We start from the raw sequence: 18,610 nt of genomic DNA, 5'->3' as shown, positions 1-18,610 counted from the left end.
TACCATGATGACCTCAAAACAGGCTTGGCTGTTGTTTCTTCCACCTTGCTTAACAAGTCTTGCTTTGACCAGGGTTAATTCTTCCAGCTCTCACTTTCATGTCTGAAGTCCTCCTTTCTTTCCATGGGGGAAGGGCAGGTAAATCCTACCTTCCAGCACGTGATAGGTCTGCAAAAGACCTCTGAAAACACAAGTCCTTTTCCTTTGTAGATGTTACCCTGGTGCACAGGTTAATTTGCAGTTCAACAACCTCTGACCTGCAGCTGGATGCTCTCCCTGAACTCTTTCCCAGGAGACATGACCTTGGATGCAAGTTCATATGAAGCCAAATTTCTGTTTGTTTTTTAAATACAGAGGAACATATGTATTTTTTCATGGAGTCTTGGGACTCCATGAAGGAGTGGACCATGACCTCCTTTGAGGTCAGAAAGCTGTTCCTAGATGCTTGTTTTTAAGTTCATTTTTGTTCTTAGTACTTAAGGTTTATGCTAACTTTGATGTAACAGTGCTCAATGACAGCCTATTCTAAATTAGGACAGGTACCACAAGACTGACATATTTATTGAGGCTTTAATAAAGGTGCTGACTGCAGCCTTGTCCAGCCACATTTAATGAAGCATCTCCTAAAATGTATTTCCATAACATACTATATCAGGATGCCAGCAACACAAGAACTTATTTCAAACAAGAATTTTCAGAATATGTTGAGTGCAACACAGAGAAGCTAGAATCGTATTCCAATTCAGTTAAACTGTTCTTTCAACAAATATTCCTTCTACAATTTAATGGGTGCCCAAGTGATGCTTTATTTAACCCATTCAGACAGAGAGAAAAACCAACATTGACCCAAACAACTTCTGCCACTATCAAAGTTTATTTTATTGCTTTCTAAGCAACAGACAGTATTACCAAATAACCAAAATCTTAATAAGGCAGATGTGTGGTGTCAAGACATGGGTTCAGTACTTTTAAGTTTTAATGTAGAATAAATTCAATCAGCATCAAGAAGAAATCATGGCAGTGTTTCCCAAACTGAAATTATATTTACTAATACACAAGGTAAATGTGAAAAAACACTGACTTCCTTCTGGAGCTTCTCTCTCAGTCCAAAGAACTTCTTAAAACGAAAAAACCCCAAAATGGCACATAGGTCTTACTTTAGAATTTTGTGAGGCTTCGTTGACTTAATGGCTTGCCAGTACACACTGAAATGTTTACACACTACTCTCCATAGGCTTGGTTCTGTTGTCCATCTGTGCAGGATTTCATAGGCATGAAGGGAGCAGCTTAGATGAGCAAAGGTTTTCTCTGAGAAGGTATTTGTGTAAATATCTGCTGTTTGTGTAGTTCAGAGTGCATCTGCACTCTAGATTTTCAGCTCAGAACACCATGGTTACAAATTCTGCAACCTTGAACTGATTCACAGACTGAACTCCCTGCTGACCATCATAAATCCTGGCTACTGCTGACAAGAGTTCATTAGGGATGAATTGACACTTAGGAATACATTTCTTTAAAATGTATTTTGCAACATCTAGCCAAAGCAGTTTTACCAACTTTCAGAAAGTGATCTTTAAACAAAGAAAAAACCTAAAACCTTGACTCAGAATCTGAAAAAATCATTTACGTCCATTTTTGGCAAATTAAATAATAATAAATAAATAATAATAAATGTTACACTACACTCTATTTTCAGATAGATTTTCAAGCAGAAAATCCTCTTCAGTGACTAGGATTATTAGGTCTTCTAAATAGGAAAAGCTTGATGGACTTTGGTCAATTTGACCTGACTGATCAGCCACTGGAGACCTGGTCCCAGATGTGTGTGGAATTATGACCTACAGTCATGAACATAGCAGGAACTAGAAGAAAGACTCAGTCTTATTATCAGGTTAAAAACATAGATAGGAGGCATCCTCTGCCATGACTAACCTAAGCCTTTGGGAGGATCACAGATAGTTTGCAGGTCTGTGCTAGGACAAGATCTTGAGTATTCACTGCATTAATGCAATAGGAATAATGGCAACTATCAGGTTAAGGCACAACTCCCCACATAACTTGTAGGGATTCAACTATACTGTTTAATGCAGTTTCTCTAATTATGTGTAATTAGAAGAGGGTGCTTTGGCTTGGCTCTGTTTCTTCCCAAGCCACAACTAAGGCACAAGGAGGACAGCAGGAAAGGATCAGTTCGGGACTCGCTTGACTTTACCTTACCTCGATTTTTCAGCGGTGGCAGCGTAGGGTGAAGGTGTTTGTTACAGTAATCTTGGCCTGTGCAACATTCAATAGATCTTCTTTGGTGTGGAATAGGAGTGTCCTGCAACAAACAAGTTGATAGAAAGCAAAATACTGGTTAATCCTGCAAATATAGGCAGTCGTTCCGGCACTTGAGAGAAAAATGTGTTTATTTGCTGAGTGCAGTCTGTCACAGATTTCTAGGATGTGTGGTAAGGATTTCTGCCACTGGGTGTACCCAGAAACATTTCAACTAGATCTAATCAACCCCCAACACACTTCTATTGATGTCCCAGTGCTTTAGAAGAGACTGGTTTACTCTGGTGCAAGAGAGAACGGTGAAAGTCATACACGTTCAGCAGTTAAGACTTAGAAAGACAAGGGGTTTTTCTGCTGCTCCTGCTCTCATGGGAAACTGGATAAAATACCATCCATGGACCTTCCTGGTTAGACTGTTCCTGCACTCAGGTAAAACTGGTTGATGTTAGGAAAGGCAAACACTTTAGAGCCACCTTGATCCATAGCCCATCCTCTCTCATTCCTGCAGTGAGCTTTGCCCTCCATCAGATACCACTGTACTTGAAGGGAATTTCTGGCACCAGAAATCCAAACCCAAAGCACAATGGCATGTAACACACAGGGATTGCTGCTGTTCATCAAATAGCATCCTAACTACAGCTATCATGGAGACTTCAGGATTCAGACTGCATTTCTCTAAACACAAACTTCCTTTGAGAGAAAGTATTACTTGTAACAGCAGTGCTGAACCCAAAAACTTTAGCTAGAAGTTGTTAGAAGCAGCTCTAAGAAGACCGTTTGGAGATACAAATGCACTTCCCTCAGCAAGCAGTGAAGAGCCAAAGGAATAGAAATAAAAAAACATGAATATGGTAATATCTGTTGACTGCACCTCACTTAACAGCTATCCTTAACACTGGTAGCAAATGCTTTCTTACCCGACACTGGAAGTCTGAGCCTTCTAATCCAAGACATCCCTTGGTGACTAGATGTCCACCAGACTCATCTTCTTCTATTATGGTGAAGCAGTAGCCATCAGTGCTGAGGGTCAGGAAAGAATCAATCAGGAGAAGGTTCTGAAGTGCAAAATGTGCTGCTGAATATAGTTTCAAACTTTTCCTTGCAAGGCAAATCTGCCATTAACAAACCAAGGCAACTTCCCACCATGCATTCCAAGAGCTGAGCAGTTCTTCCACAACACTTATGAACACTTATTTCACTGCTATAATCCCTCCTAATAACACCTCAATTCTCTGCCTGTGGTCATTACTGTGTTAGGAGACCTATACAAATGAAAGCATCAACACTGCCTTTTGTGCATGGGTATTTGCACCACAGTGTGGAACCTGAAGGAAAAAACGTTTTTGAGATGCTAAATAGAAAATATTATTAAGAGTAATTTTTGATTCCTGTTTTAACCATATTAGAAACTGCAACACTCTGGAGTTTGAGTCCTTGCAGTATCATCAACACCATTCTTAACTGTTAACTTGGGTTATAAGCCTAAAGTGGTCCATAATGCTTCTGTTTACAAGAATGAGTACGAGGGAGGACAAGTATACTACCACGTGGCTAGATGGTGCCGGTGATAAATATCCTTCCTCAGTGAAGGTCAAATGCCTGAATGCTATGGAAAGAGGAAGATGAAGACACAAAAAGTGTGGCTGCAACTTACTGAGACTGTTGTACATTGATCGCTCATTGAATCACAGAATTGGCTGGGTTGGAAGGGACCTCAGAGATCATCAAGTCCAACCCTTGATCCACTACTGCTGCAGTTACCAGACCATGGCACTGAGTGCCACATCCAGTCTCTTTTTCAATATCTCCAGGGATGGAGAATCCACTACTTCCCTGGGCAGCCCATTCCAACGTCTGATCACCTGCTCTGTAAAGAATTTCTTCCTAATATCCAACCTAAACCTCCCCTGGCACAACTTGAGACCGTGCCCTCTTGTCTTGTTGAGAGTTGCCTGGGAAAAGAGACCAACCCCCCCCTGGCTCCAACCTCCTTTCAGGGAGTTGTAGAGAGTGATGAGGTCTCCCCTGAGCCTCCTCTTCTCCAGGCTGAACACCCCCAGCTCCCTCAGCCTCTCCTCATAGGGTCTGTGCTCGAGTCCCTTCACCAGCCTGGTTGCCCTCCTTTGGACCTGCTCCAGGACCTCAATCTCCTTCCTAAACTGAGGGGCCCAGAACTGGACACAGGACTCGAAGTGTGGCCTCACCAGCACTGAGTACAGGGGCAGAATCCCTTCCCTGGACCTGCTGGCCACGCTGTTCCTGATACAGGCCAGGATGCCATTGGCCTTCTTGGCCACCTGGGCACACTGCTGGCTCATGTTCAGCTTCCTGTCAATCCAGTCTCCCAGGTCCCTTTCTGACACTCTGTGCGCAGCCTGGAGCTCCCCATGGGGTTGTTGTGGCCGAAGTGCAGGACCCGGCACTTGGCCGTGTTGAACCTCATCCCGTTGGAATCAGCCCAACTCTCCAGCCTGTCCAGGTCCCTCTGCAGAGCCCTCCTGCCTTCCAGCTGAACCACACTCCCCCCCAGCTTGGTGTCATCTGCAAATTTGCTGATGATGGACTCAATCCCCTCATCTAAATCATCAATAAAGATATGAAACAGAACTGGGCCCAGCACCGATCTCTGAGGGGACACCACAGGTGAGCGGCCGCCATTTTGAGGCAGCCGCCATTTTGAGGCAGCCCCGTTCAGCACCACTCTCTGGGGGCCTCCAGCAGTTCCTAACCCAGCACAGAGTGCTCCTGTCTGAGCCCTGGGCTGACAGCTTTTCCAGGAGAATGCTGTGGGAGACGGTGTCAAAGGCCTTGCTGATGAGGGACTGCTCCCTCATCATTTTGAGAGAGATACATAATGTGTGTAAGAAACACAAATTGACTGATTTGTAGGACGAGGATCCAAAAATAAAGAAAAAACTCTTTATTATAGGACATTTAAGTCACATAAAAATAAAATATTTTCTCATTTCCCCGGGAAAATAACACATGCCATTATGTTCAATGAGTGGTTTTTCAGAAGAGAAAAACCAAACTCAGTTAAACCGAGGAAATAAAAAAAAAAAAATTAGAAAATTTAAACATAGCAAAATTTCAGCTTATTTGTTCCTTACTTGGATGAGAGTCTAAAGGACCAACAAAAAGCAAAGGCAATGAAGATGTAGGAAGAGAGAAGCACAGCTACACATAAAAGATAAACACAATTTGTAAGTATTAGCTACAGGAGAGAGAAATGCTGGAGAGGATCATGTCAAACATTTGCTGCAGTGTATTTTTATCTTAGCGGTGCAGGGTCTAGCCACAGTAAACTTATTACTTCAAATAATAATCTATCATGGATTATTGACTTCTGGATTGGAAAAGTAACCAGTTGTACATTACAAATTACTTTCCTGGAGATGTGAGTGATGACTTCTACCCTTCTTTGACATTGTGCATACAAGTGAGACAAAGACAAGCAACCCTTCTGGGCATCGACCACCTTGATTTCATTGCTTCAGCTGAAGAGATAGGAACAGTAGGATTGCCAAGAAGAGAGACTGTAAGGAATCCATTAGAGTAGAATATTATATTAGATTAAATTTTGTTTGCATGGTGCCTTTGATTCAAAGTAATGAGTAAGCTGAGCCCAGGGGACAGAGCAACAAAACAATAAATTGCAATCAAGTGAAATTCAAAAATGAACTCCACAGTTAATAGTCCCCAGGAAAAAAAAAAACAAAACACAAAACCAAAATGCTCAGTTCACCACAGAAAAAGGGGGAAGAAAGTGTCAAATTGTTTGTAAAATGGGAAAAAAAAGAAGCAGGAAAGTCAGTTTTTTGTTTGGGTTTGGTTTTTTTGTTTTTCCTGATTTTCCATGGGATTCTGATTCTTAGCTCATTTCTGACAATAAAATTCAGGGTCCTCAAGCACTTTAGAACCTCTGATAAGTTTACCTCAAATTTAAAAAGACAAACAAAATTAGACCAGATAGAGTAAAACATAAAAGTTACGAAGCTCCAACAACAGGGAGCAAATAGCTCCAAAAACAGGGACAAATCTTGTTTTTTACAGACAATGGTCTGAAGGAAAAATCCAAGATGATTAAAAATAGCAATGCTGAGCAGAATAGGCATTGGTACCACTTGATTTTACCCGTATGGAAAAAAAATAAAAATAAAAATAAAAAAAAAAGCCAAGCAATAAACCCCAACAAACAAACAAAACAATACGAAAAGTTTCATGCAATGGTAGGACTCATTATCTTATTGAAAAATTCTCAAGAGAAACCTTTGGGCAAAAGGTAGAGGTGACTCATCTGAAAAGAGAGAATTAACTCTTATTTGCTTCTCCATCCCTTGCCCCTGATCTCTTCTCCTGGTTCACAGGTTGTTAGATGGGACTACACAGGGCATCCCCCTGATATTTCATTGATTACCACACACCTGCCCTCCTCTAGAAATAAAACTGTTTATAATATAACAAATCAGAATCAAGTCAAGGGAAATCTGCATTGTCTCCAATTTTATGTTTATTTTGGTGACTGCACAAATAGAAATAAAGAAAGGGGCTAAGAAAGACTGGAGCTTGCATGAATATGTCTCTGCTGACCTTTGGGGTTTTGCTTATATAATATATATTTTATATAAATATATATAGTTGCATTAAAGAATAAAAATAAAATCTCAACAAATTGGAAGGCTAACTTGTAAGATCTCAGAAAATGTTCAACCTTACTCTAAAAATTAAAGTTGCTTAATAGAAACGTTGCATGAACTCAAAGTTTTGGCCCGCTGTTGAAGTGTTTTACATATTAAAATACAAAGAAAATTCAATCCCATCATCTGCAGAACAGGAGAATGAAAATATTACTCAGGTGAATTATCACCTCTGGTAACACTGAAAAAGCAATTTAGTTATTTTATTGCTTTAGATAACCAAAGCTATCTCAAGACACAGTTGATCAGAAATACAATCAAGACTGGTAGGCAACACATAAGAAATCTATCAGCCTGATCTTTAAAAATGTCAGCATCTATTTGTGAATGGAAAATACAGTATAACAAGGCACCTAATCAGCCTCTGTCTTTACTGCAATCCCATTATAGTCAAACCCAATTAAATCCAACATTAGTTTTTAAAATATGCAATTAATTATGATTAGACATAACTGCCTGTGCATTCACTTTGTACACAAAAAAACTTGAAATGGAACAATAAAACAAGGTCCTGATTGTGTTTAAAGCAGCTTTGAGCTTCTTTAATGAAAGCCTCTTATGAACTGCACAGATGTTCAGGAAGAAGAATAAAGTTCCAACACACTGCAGGTTAACACACTCTTTACATGCAGAGAACTGCAAACCTTTTGCCTAAATCTTAATTTTCATGAGCTCACTAATGAGCTTCAGCTGCTTGGGGTGACCCCACTTGGGACCTCCCCAACCTTACACTCCCCCTGACCAGGGTCTCCATTTCTGCTCGGGTCTGAGCATCAAACTACTTGAGCAATGGTACAGAAATGCCTGTTTCTGGTCCCAGTCTCACCCCTAGATCTAAGATCACTCCTGGCCAAGTGAAGGGCCACTTAGGGAGTCACCTCTGCTCACTGGGTTAAGGTACCCTTAAGAAAATATGGTCCTGGTGGGTGAGGGTATGGCCTGAGCATCATTCTCAGCTCCCCTCTCACTGCTCCCTTATTTATGTGCTCCTGGTGAGATGACCCTGGAATGGTTCTTCCAAAATTTGTAATGCTTCTTCCAAAACTTGTCATGCTTGTGGATTGCCCCGTTTCTTAAAGCACATTCTATTTAGAGCTTTTCTGTTGAGAGAGAGAGCAATCTGCATTTTAAACTGCACTGTTATCCTTAGCTCCCTGAAGTATTCCTAGATTTAAGCTGCAGGAAGTAGAATGAAAGGGAAATTCTGTATAGGAACACAGCAGGCTGGTAGAGGATTTGACACAGATGTGGTTAAAGAATATCAGCTTTTCAATTTCTAAAAATACAACTATGGAGATGATTTTAAATGGCCACCAGATGTCCTCATTTTTATATAAACATCCAGGCTACCGGTACCACAGGCAGAATCTCTATTTTAGTAGATAAATACCTGTGGCAGCAGACCAAAAATCTTCAGGTAGGATGGCAGACTGCTTTTTATAGGGAATTTTTAATAGTGATTGCCACAGAACTAGCTGGTTTTTTCAGAGTTTTAAATTAAACACAGCTGGAAACACTTTCCCATTGAATCTGCAGAGTCCTCTCCTTGCTCCTGGGCACACAAAAGGCTTCCCTGCTTTGGTGAGAGCACTAGTGGGGACAGTGCTTGATGCTCTCCAGAGCCTCAGCTCTGGATATGGATTTCCCAGGTATTGGGGCATTGCCAGGTCCTTGGGTGCCCAGCAGATGCTGCCACATCCCTGTGGGGCTGACAGATGCCTGCTCTCCAGGGTCAGGAACAGCTCAAAGCTCAACAGACTGAGAGCTGCTGAGAGGTTTCGTATTTCATATAATATAAAATGTAAAAGGTTTTTAGTGAATACGTCTAAGAGAAGCAGATAATGCAATAAATTTTAATCTGGAGCAGCAAATTTATTCTTCAAACACAGTGTGATCGATAATGCTTGCACTTCAATATGGGGAAACTTACTTTATAATGAGGTTAAAGGAGAATTCCAGAGGGCTTTACAACTCTGCCAACACTTATTTGGGCTAGGATGAAACATGAAAGTTACTGCCTAACAAGATGTCATCGTTTGAACAGGAGGAACTAAAGGAGGAGGACTCTGAGATGGGTGGAAAGCAAAGAGAGGGATCTATTCCCTCCCATTTTCTGCCATACTCTATAAAGATAGGGAAAGACAGCAGCTCCAGCCCCTTTTCTTTCTACTTTCTACTGCTGTTCATTACCACCAGCTCACCACATGCTTATCAGAGCCCATACCTATGGGGTTGTGTATATATATATTTATATTTATATATATTTGTATTCTTTGTTACCTTATCCCTTATGTTATTACCATTCCCCTGTGTTAGCAAATCTGTATCCAATTGTTTTCAGTTTCCAACTGCAAGTCTCAGGTCTTTATTCCCCTTTTATCTTCATGGGGCAGAGGGAGAAAGGAATAGAGAGTAATTCTGTCTTAGGTTTGTGGTCCACCCAAACTGCTAAGCCATGGCACAAGACCATCACAAAACTCAGAGGAAACTAATGAACCCTGCTAACCTGCTTGGTCTTGGTCAGATTTTCTGAAACCTGGTCTCAACCCAGCAAGTTAACTGGAGATTTGATAACTACCCTTTCCCAACAGCAAACGTAGGAACCTCTTCTTTCTTTAACTTCCCATTTCACTGGATGTTAGGGTAGTTAATTTAGATTTTTTTGGTTTGTATCACTCCAAACTTTACAGCAATTTTTCACTTATACCAGGGCAAGTGGCAAGTTAGATGGTGCTTGGGTGACAGACAGCACAGGATGGGTTAGAGAAGTAGCTCTGAATAAAATGCAAGTCTTTTGATTGTTTCCATTTTCCTGGGCAGAAAAATGATAAATATTTGATTGGTAAATTACAGTTCCAATCATTATTTTGAAATTGGGAAAAAGAGTATTTTGTTACTAAGTAGAACAGCGAAGCCTGAAATGTGCAAAGATTATGAGGGCAAAAAGAGGTATAATTTTGTGTTCTGTTACTAAGCTATTCTTGGGTTTTAAGACCTAAAAACAAATTTGGCATTTGATGCTCTAAGAGGGAGTCTGAAGAGAGTTTCCTTAAAGCATCACAGTGAGAGGAACATGCACAAATCCATTCTAATAGGACATTTATTCATAGATCCTTGTGACATGAAAAATACTTCATGCCAATGATGCCTGCAAAGCAATGGGTAAGAGCAGGAGTATCCAGCTGGGGTGTAAACCTTGTTCAGGCGGTTCCTTTACAGCTTCCCTGTTACCACCTGTGTGAGACAGCACAGGGGGAAGCAGTGGCTCTGGCTGGGCAGAAAGAGGAAACTGCTGGCTTGCACTGCAGGGGATCAGCAAATTGATATCAGAGGGGATTTTTACAGCTTTTTAAAATGACTGCCATGTGAGAGCAGTTAGACATAACTCCTAGCTTTAGCAAGGGCCTGAAGAAAGAGAACAGAGAGGGGGGGAAACTATTTACAGCTGTCATCAAAACTTTGCTAAGCTTCGGGGAGAAGCTGCAGGCTGAGCAGAACTAAGGCTACTGAACACCACTCATAAAGACCCAATAAATATCTTCAGCAATTCCTTTCCCCACCTATCTTTTTAATCCACTTCCCTTGAAGAGTTGACACAATACCAGACTGTCTCATCTCAAGCAGCACTGGGATGGCCAGCTGGGCACAGATCTGGCCCTGCTTTGATGCTACTCACAGCTCCACTAGGATGGTGAATACCTCCAGTATCCTACCTGCTCTAAGTAGGGAGAAAAGTTTAAATTCTCCATGTGGAACATGAAGAGCTCACCCTTACTTTGCTGCAGTTAAGGCAAACTGTACATGTACCTCAAGCCAGGACAGAGGTCTTTGACCACTATCCTCATTCAACAGCATCAGTAAAAGCTGCTCCAGGGTGGGAGAGCAGCACCTTGGTCCCCCTTCATGTACTCTGTTTCCTCTGGTGCTGCAGGACCACAGAGCAAGGGCAAACCTTGAGAGGGAATGTGCAGAGGTGGACACCCCCAGGGTGGCAGGAAGATCTAACTTTGGACCTCTGAGAAAGGCAAATCAAAACCCAAAGAGAAGTTTGTGGTACTCTAAATACAAAAAGCAGGCAGAAGACTATAGCTAGTATAAGAAAATACTTAATTTTCACCTCAAGAAAAAGATCGCTTTCCTTTTAGCATGGACACAAGGAAAAAACCCAAACTCTTGAGGACTTACAAAAGACAGCTTAAAAGACTGGAACAAGACACATAAAACGAGAGCAGGGTTCTTACAAAAGGTGTTCCATAGAGAGTGATTATAAATTTATAAGCATTTACAGACATCTCAATACATCTCCATGTACTCACCTCTCATTAACTACATGCACCTTTAAAAACAATCCCCTACTTTCAGAACATTTCTTATGCAATGAATTAATACCAGTATCATCTAAAATTTTAAAGATTACATATAAACTAACATATTATATATATATTTTAATATATTATATGTATCCTAACATTAAAAAAAAGGGCTAGCTGATCCGTAGGTTAAAAATAACTCTGATTTTTTTACCCACAGTGTATAAACAGCCTATTTACATACGATTGCTTAAACAAAAACTGCAATACCCAGGGACTGCTCAGCTACTACAAACAGGTTTTCCTCTGGTTCACCACCAAATGTATTTTCTACAAACCTGCAGGTGCTGTTGACTGAGTCCTCAGGACAGTGGTGGTGGCACTGACAGGACAGCTTCTTCTGAGGAGGGGCAGGTGCTGTGCTCTCACCATCTTCTTTTCTGGTGTCCATGCTTAATTTGCCAGAACTTCGTAAAGGCATGTTGTCTATAGAATTGGCTGTAAATAAAAGGAAGGAGAAACAGTTTCAGGATGGATTGAAAGATTTGGAATGAAGGCTTTAGAGCATTTCTACCCATCAAAATTTGAGACAGTTATTTGAATTCAGTGTTCACTATGGTGCAGTTTTCTGTAGAAGTTTCTGTCTCTGAATTTTCAGAAGTCTCTGAAATTTTAATTATTGTGTTTGAGCCTTGTTGGGCCTCAGTGGCATTAGATCACAGCTGCTGATGGTCCAGTTCTGCTGCTGCCAGCACTGCAAAAAGAAATGTGCTCCACAGACTGCAGAGGAGAGGTTTTCTCCTTCTGCTTTACACAGGTCAAATCCTTGGTTACACTTTTGTTTTTTCTTTGTCTCTATACTGGACATGCACCTACATCCACTGAACTCTACAAAAATGAGGGGAATTCATGGTACTCAAGGTAAAGCAGATCATAGTCATGTAATTAAACAAAGATTTAACAGGAAGTGATGTTTTTTTTAAATTCAACAGCAAACCTGTCATTGAATTGCATAAGCACTGCTTGGAAAACAAGGAAAAAATAGTTAATTTCTATTTTAAAAAATCTATAAAAACATTAAAAGGCAAGAATCTATTTTAGAATGAAAAATGGTGGAATATGTGAGGGTGATTACTTCTAAAAATATCAAGAGTACTGAATCTCCAGGGCATTGGTGGAATACAGCTAGAGATGTTGGTGATCAGCTAGGAGCTGTTTAAGAGATGCTTTCATCATCACCCCCCAGCTTTGCTCAGAAATATCAACTTTCACTGCTTGGGAATATTTTAAACCTCAAAGACAAAAAAGGGATCAGCATCAAAAGGTTTGACTGGTAGTTTCTCACTTTCCTTTCACTTCTCTGTTAGAAATCTTATGAAAGGGTCATTCATGAGCAGCTGTCTCCAACAGAGTGGTTGGAGAGCAGGCTGGAAATTCTTGATTTACTGTAAGTCTTTAGAAACAATTGGCATTATTATTTTGATTGGCTCCTGAATTGATGCTTCCATTGTTACTACAATCATAGAAATCATAGAATCATAGAATTGGCTGGGTTGGAAGGGACCTCAGAGATCATCAAGTCCAACCCTTGATCCACTACTGCTGCAGTTACCAGACCATGGCACAGAGTGCCACATCCAGTCTCTTTTTAAATATCTCCAGGGATGGAGAAAATCATCCCCAAACCTCCGTGCCCAGCACTGAGAGAGCAAACTGAACCTTTTCAGCTCCCTGCAGAGAGGATGGGGAGGGCAAACAAGCAGAGGTGATAGGAACCAAGCAGCTACGCTTCAGAGCTTGGATGGCAAGGAATAAGAGAGGCAAGAGCAGGCTGAAAGGTCCCAAAACACTGAAAGGCTGGAGGGAAGAGCAGGGCTGTGCAACTGGATCATGCCCTTAGGAGGACCAATGAAGCCCAAGCTGTGCTCCAAGGTGCTTGGGATCAGGCTGTGCCCCAAACACCCAGGTGCACATCTTGCCTCCCAGCCACACTTTTCCTGTCCTCTCCTGTTTCTGGTAGGAAAGCCTTGCAAACAGATAGGTGCTGGCAACACTTGGCAGACAGTTTTTCTTCAGTTTTCTATAGTTTTCTTCAGCGTAACAAGAAGCACACAAGCTTGTTCTGAGCAAAATGCCAGACTTTGTTATCTCTGGGAAAACTGCACAGAAGATCAGCTCATGTACAGAAGTTTTAGCTTTCTGAGCATTATAGCCCTTCCACCCCTTGCATAGGAGGCACAATAATACTGCTAAGGTGATGCACATGAAAGATGATTATTCACCATATCAGATTATAACACTTATGAAATATGTGTTATACTCTTTTTTGAGTATTGCTCCTGAGAAATTTTTACCTTTATAGGGACTTAAACCACTGGGAATTGTAATGTTGGGGATTTTGTTACAAATCCCTTGAAAATGGGGACCATGTGGTCACAAGCAGCATGCTACTGTTGGGGTTTTTTTCCAAACATCAGTGCCTGTCTCTCCATGCTTTGCTTCATCTGAGCTCCTTTACCAGAGCCCAAGGCAATCTTTACAGAAAGGTAAATCTACAAAGATCCTCAAGCCAGGAGAAGGCAAATGAGGAAAATAAAGTACTGTAAAAGGAAAGCATTATTCTGGATGACCATGAGATTACTAATGTCTATAGTTTGAACTCCCAATAACCTCCATGCTCACAAATAACACTTAGTAGAGATATTCTTTCATTTTCCTTCCCATCCCTCCTAGACTTCATGGTAATCTATGAGTACTAAGCTCTTGCACTTGAATACTAACTTTCTCATGTGACAAATCCTTTCATGGCTTCTCTAATTATTTTGCTATCATTTTTTTTTTTTAATGATGGAGAAATGAGCAGAGATCTCCACTCCAAACCCACAGTGAAGTCACCATCAGGATGAATTGTAATTTGATTTTAAATAATGCTGTTTAATGTTGATTTAATGTTGATTTAACAGATCTCTAGACAGTGGCATTTCACATAAAAAAGAGAAAATCACCTGTTTAAGCTTTGCATTGACTCGTGTAGGTGCAAAATGAATTTGATCTAGAGAGCCCATCTCCTGTTGTACAGTCAGTCCTCAAGCTCTCTGCTGTGCTTGCCAGTGAGTACTCCTGCCCCTGCCAACTGTAGCCATAGTTATGGGATTTGGACAGGAATTTCTCCACTAGAACCTGGATAAAGCCCAATAGTTCATGCCCAGCTCACATCCATCAGATGGTAATGACTTTTGGACACTGCTCTGATTCAACAAGTCCAGTAATGTGGGAGATGAAAACCTCTGAATTCTGTTACTCTGTATTCTGTAGTACAAATCTTAAACCATTCTGGTCCCAGAGGATGAATAATTAGCAATAGTTATCATAGATTGATTTCTGTGCCACAGCTGGGTGATTTATGTGCTTATTAATAAACACATCTTCTCTGATCTTGCATGGGGTTTTGGGGAGTGTTGCTTTTTCCCAAAACAGATGCTAAGGGCCACCAACATATGTATTCAGGAAAAAAAATAGTCAAGAGGTAACTATAAAACAATTTTAATTGCTGACAATCACATAACAGAGAAAGAAAAGCAGATCATGACACTTTTCCACTGTTGGATATTCAAGGCTACCATAAAACTCAAGAAAAGATTTGAGGACAAGACCTGAGTATTTTTTATTCAAAACCATGGAAAACAAAATCTGGCATGAAAATACCAGGAAAAATGAGAACAACATGTTTTCCATCTCAGTGTGTGACTATATTGCACTCATGATCACAACCTGAGGTTACAATCAAATGATGTTTGTAAATAACTGTACCTTGATTACATCCACTTTAACAAACTAGAAAACTAACAGCAGACTTGGGCTTATAATGTATGATTTTCATTTTTCACCCATTCTGGATGTCCTGTACACCAAAGTACGTAGAACCTTTACATTGCTCCTTCTCATCTGTGCATTTAAAATTTGGAATGGTTTTGTTCTATTTCTGATGCAAATAAATGAGGGTTACGGTCTGATGTACTTTTAAAAAACCTATCAAATTGTGTTCTTAAAAACTATTTCTGCTTATATTCAGAGAATTGCAGAATACCAACACAGCTACAGATCCTATGAGGAGAGGCTGAGGGAGCTGGGGGTGTTCATCCTGGAGAAGAGGAGGCTCAGGGGAGACCTCATCGCTCTCTACAACTCCCTGAAAGGAGGTTGGAGCCAGGGGGGGGTTGGTCTCTTTTCCCAGGCAACTCTCAGCAAGACAAAAGGACACGGTCTCAAGTTGTGCCGGGGGAAGTTCAGATTGGATATTAGAAAGAATTTTTTCACGGAAAGGGTGATCAGACATTGGAACGGGCTGCCTGGGGAGGTGGTGGACTCTTCGTCCCTGGAGACATTTAAAAAGCGACTCGATATGGCACTCAGTGCCATAGTCTAGTGACTGTGGCAGTAGTTGATCAAGGGTTGGACTTGATGATCTCTGAGGTCCCTTCCAACCCAGCCTATTCTATGATTCTATGATTCTACACATATGCAGCACTACTTTAAACAATGTATGAATTTTTCATAAATTTCTTCTGCATTGGTTTGAAAAGGGTAAGTGCATATCCCCAAAACATCTATTTAAAGCATTTTAATCACACACAATGTTATCAGCTAAATTAGTTAAGTTCAGCATGGAACATAACAAGCTCTGACAAAGCCACTGAGTCAAGACCTCCCAAATTAATACTTGTATCACACAACTTAACCCCACAAAGGTTTCTTTGATGTCATAGCCCATGGAAAACACACATTGCATTTGCTGTCCACCATAACATCACAGTTTGATTGAGTGCTACTTTCTTCTTGGTTTTCTCTCATTTCTACTCTCCAGTTAATCTTTGACATAATTTTCATTTAGAAGAAATAGAGAATTGGTTAACACATTTTTCTTAGCATGAGATATTGCACCAGCAGAATAGTAATTTTTTAAAAACACAAAATAATTATTCCTAATTTTCAAAGGAAAGTTACATGCCAAGTGTTTTAATCTGCTAGCTTTGATTCAAGTCTAGTCTATCCCTACCTACTGTAATTGCCCATGAGCAAAAACTTCTCCAGCTCTCAGAACTCTCACCGCCTTCTACAATTCTTTGGTAACTCTGTAATTCTACCTTCTAAAATCCTTTGGTTCCATCTATAAATGTTAAATGACAAAGAATTTTTTTTAAAATATAAGTTTTTAATATTTGAAAAGATAAATAATTTGGCTGTTTTTCCAATTAACTAGTATTTAAAATGTGTAGAACAGAGGCAGCACTGTAATAAGCATGACTGACAGACACATGCACTATATACTACCTAAGTATTTTCAAAATCAGACAGAAAGGTGTCTATTGCTAAGGCTAAAACCAATCCCAGCTCTGTATTTCATCCTTAAAATGCCAACCTAACAACCAAATTGGTCTATTCTTGGGAAAAAGCACAAAATACCTTTAATTTATTTTAAATAAACTTAACTCCCAATAATTAATATAAGAGCACGTTCCATGAGAAAAAGAGAAACATCCTTTTAAATTCATCATCAGGCTAAATGCTAATTATAAGGTCTCCCAAAAATCTTTCTTTTTTCCCCCTCATTCCCCACCAAAAAAAGAAATAGAAAATTTCTTGTTTCATCTGCAAGACTTCCTCCACAAACCTACCACCTCTCTCCTTAAAACTAAACTTAGCAGGACACACCTAAAGGTTTGTAACAGATTCCCAACACTTAACAAACTGAGCCACAGTCCAAGTGAACAAATGGGAAATCTCCAGTGTCTGTGTTCCCCCCCCAAGAAATGAGGCTAAAAGTGCCTTTCCTGACCAGGGCAGGGCAGACCCAGCACACCAACCTTACTGCTTTTTTTTTTTGTTTTTAAGTCATGCATTTCCCTCTTTGACTTCTCTGCAAAAAAGCACTGAATTTCTTGGGTTTGTTGTTTGGTTTTGTTTGTTTGTTTGTTTTTATCATAGAATTGGCTGGGTTGGAAGGGACCTCAGAGATCATCAAGTCCAACCCTTGATCCACTACTGCTGTAGTTCCCAGCCCATGGCACTGAGTGCCACATCCAGTCTCTTTTTAAAGATCTCCAGGGATGGAGAATCCACTACTTCCCTGGGCAGCCCATTCCAATGCTTGATCACTCTCTCCATAAGGAAATTCTTTCTAATATCCAACCTAAACCTCCCCTGGCACAACTTGAGACCGTGCCCTCTTGTCTTGCTGAGAGTTGCCTGGGAAAAGAGACCAACCCCCCCTGGCTCCAACCTCCTTTCAGGGAGTTGTAGAGAGTGATGAGGTCTCCCCTGAGCCTCCTCTTCTCCAGGCTGAACACCCCAAGCTCCCTCAGCCTCTCCTCATAGGATCTGTGCTCGAGTCCCTTCACCAACCTGGTTGCCCTCCTTTGCACCTGCTCCAGGACCTCAATCTCCTTCCTGAACTGAGGGGCCCAGAACTGGACACAGGACTCGAGGTGTGGCCTCACCTGGGCTGAGTACAGGGGCAGAATCCCTTCCCTGGGCCTGCTGGCCACGCTGTTCTTGAGTTTCCCCAAAGTCTCGCTTAAATTATTTAAAAAAAAAAAAAGAAAAGCGAGGAGAGGGGGGAAAAACAACAACTAAAAATCTTCAAGTGCTTTGTGAGCTGAAAAGCTTAGCTTTCTACTCTTAGCTTTCTACTTATACTGGATTTCCAGGGGCTTTCTACTACATGGCTGCCAGATTCACTGGGGAAGAGGCATGTGAGGAGGCAGAGGGTGACTGGAGGGCTCAGCTAAGCAAACACAGCACCCTGGGCTGGGCTAATCCTGCACCTGTGGCCTCTTATTCAGCAGCAAAGAAATGTAGTCCCAGCTTGCCCCTGCCTAATACAGCTCAGCTGGTTTTCTCTGTACTCCCTTTGATTCTAAGCTGGCAAAGAGGCTCTCAGCCTGGCAAAAAGCAATATTCAGGCTAGAGAGAATATGACAGTAGAAAGGTGAGACAGAAAAGAAAATCCTGGAATTACAAATAAAATAAAGATTCTAAGCAAGACAGGATTTGTAACTCTTTCCAGATGGCTGACAGCAGCTTCAAAGGTCAGTATGTGAAATGCAGGCTGGAGCTGGAGCCTTCTGCTCCCCAGCTCCCTTTACAGGAGGTGTAATCCAGAACACACCACAGCATTCTGCCTCTCATTTATCCAACTCAATACGTGGTTTCCAATGAGAACAATCATTAAAAGCTTGCAATGTTTTTTAGGCTTCTTCTTGTTTACTTTATAAGCAGCTTTCAATGTTTTTTTGGCTTCTTTTTGTTTACTTTATAGGCAAAACA

General features: G+C 40.9%; 1 protein-coding gene across 2 annotated transcripts in view; it reads right to left on the bottom strand.

Annotated features, from left to right (window-relative positions):
* Window positions 1–18,610, bottom strand: part of BMPR1B (bone morphogenetic protein receptor type 1B) — a 231,346-nt gene that overhangs the window by 18,325 nt on the left and 194,411 nt on the right. For both annotated transcript variants that reach the window (XM_030450219.1, XM_030450218.1), the window contains 3 exons: window positions 11,623–11,782; window positions 3,195–3,297; window positions 2,218–2,320 (listed from right to left, as the gene is read on the bottom strand). In XM_030450219.1, the coding sequence (XP_030306079.1) occupies window positions 2,218–2,320; window positions 3,195–3,297; window positions 11,623–11,765 (349 nt within the window). In that variant the 5' untranslated portion in view covers window positions 11,766–11,782. The remainder of the gene's footprint in view (window positions 1–2,217; window positions 2,321–3,194; window positions 3,298–11,622; window positions 11,783–18,610) is intronic.

Source organism: Calypte anna, chromosome 4A, assembly GCF_003957555.1.
Source record: "Calypte anna isolate BGI_N300 chromosome 4A, bCalAnn1_v1.p, whole genome shotgun sequence".
Classification (NCBI taxonomy): domain Eukaryota; kingdom Metazoa; phylum Chordata; class Aves; order Apodiformes; family Trochilidae; genus Calypte; species Calypte anna.
Note: the sequence above shows the minus strand (reverse complement) of the source record. Positions and strands in the feature narration are given on the sequence as shown.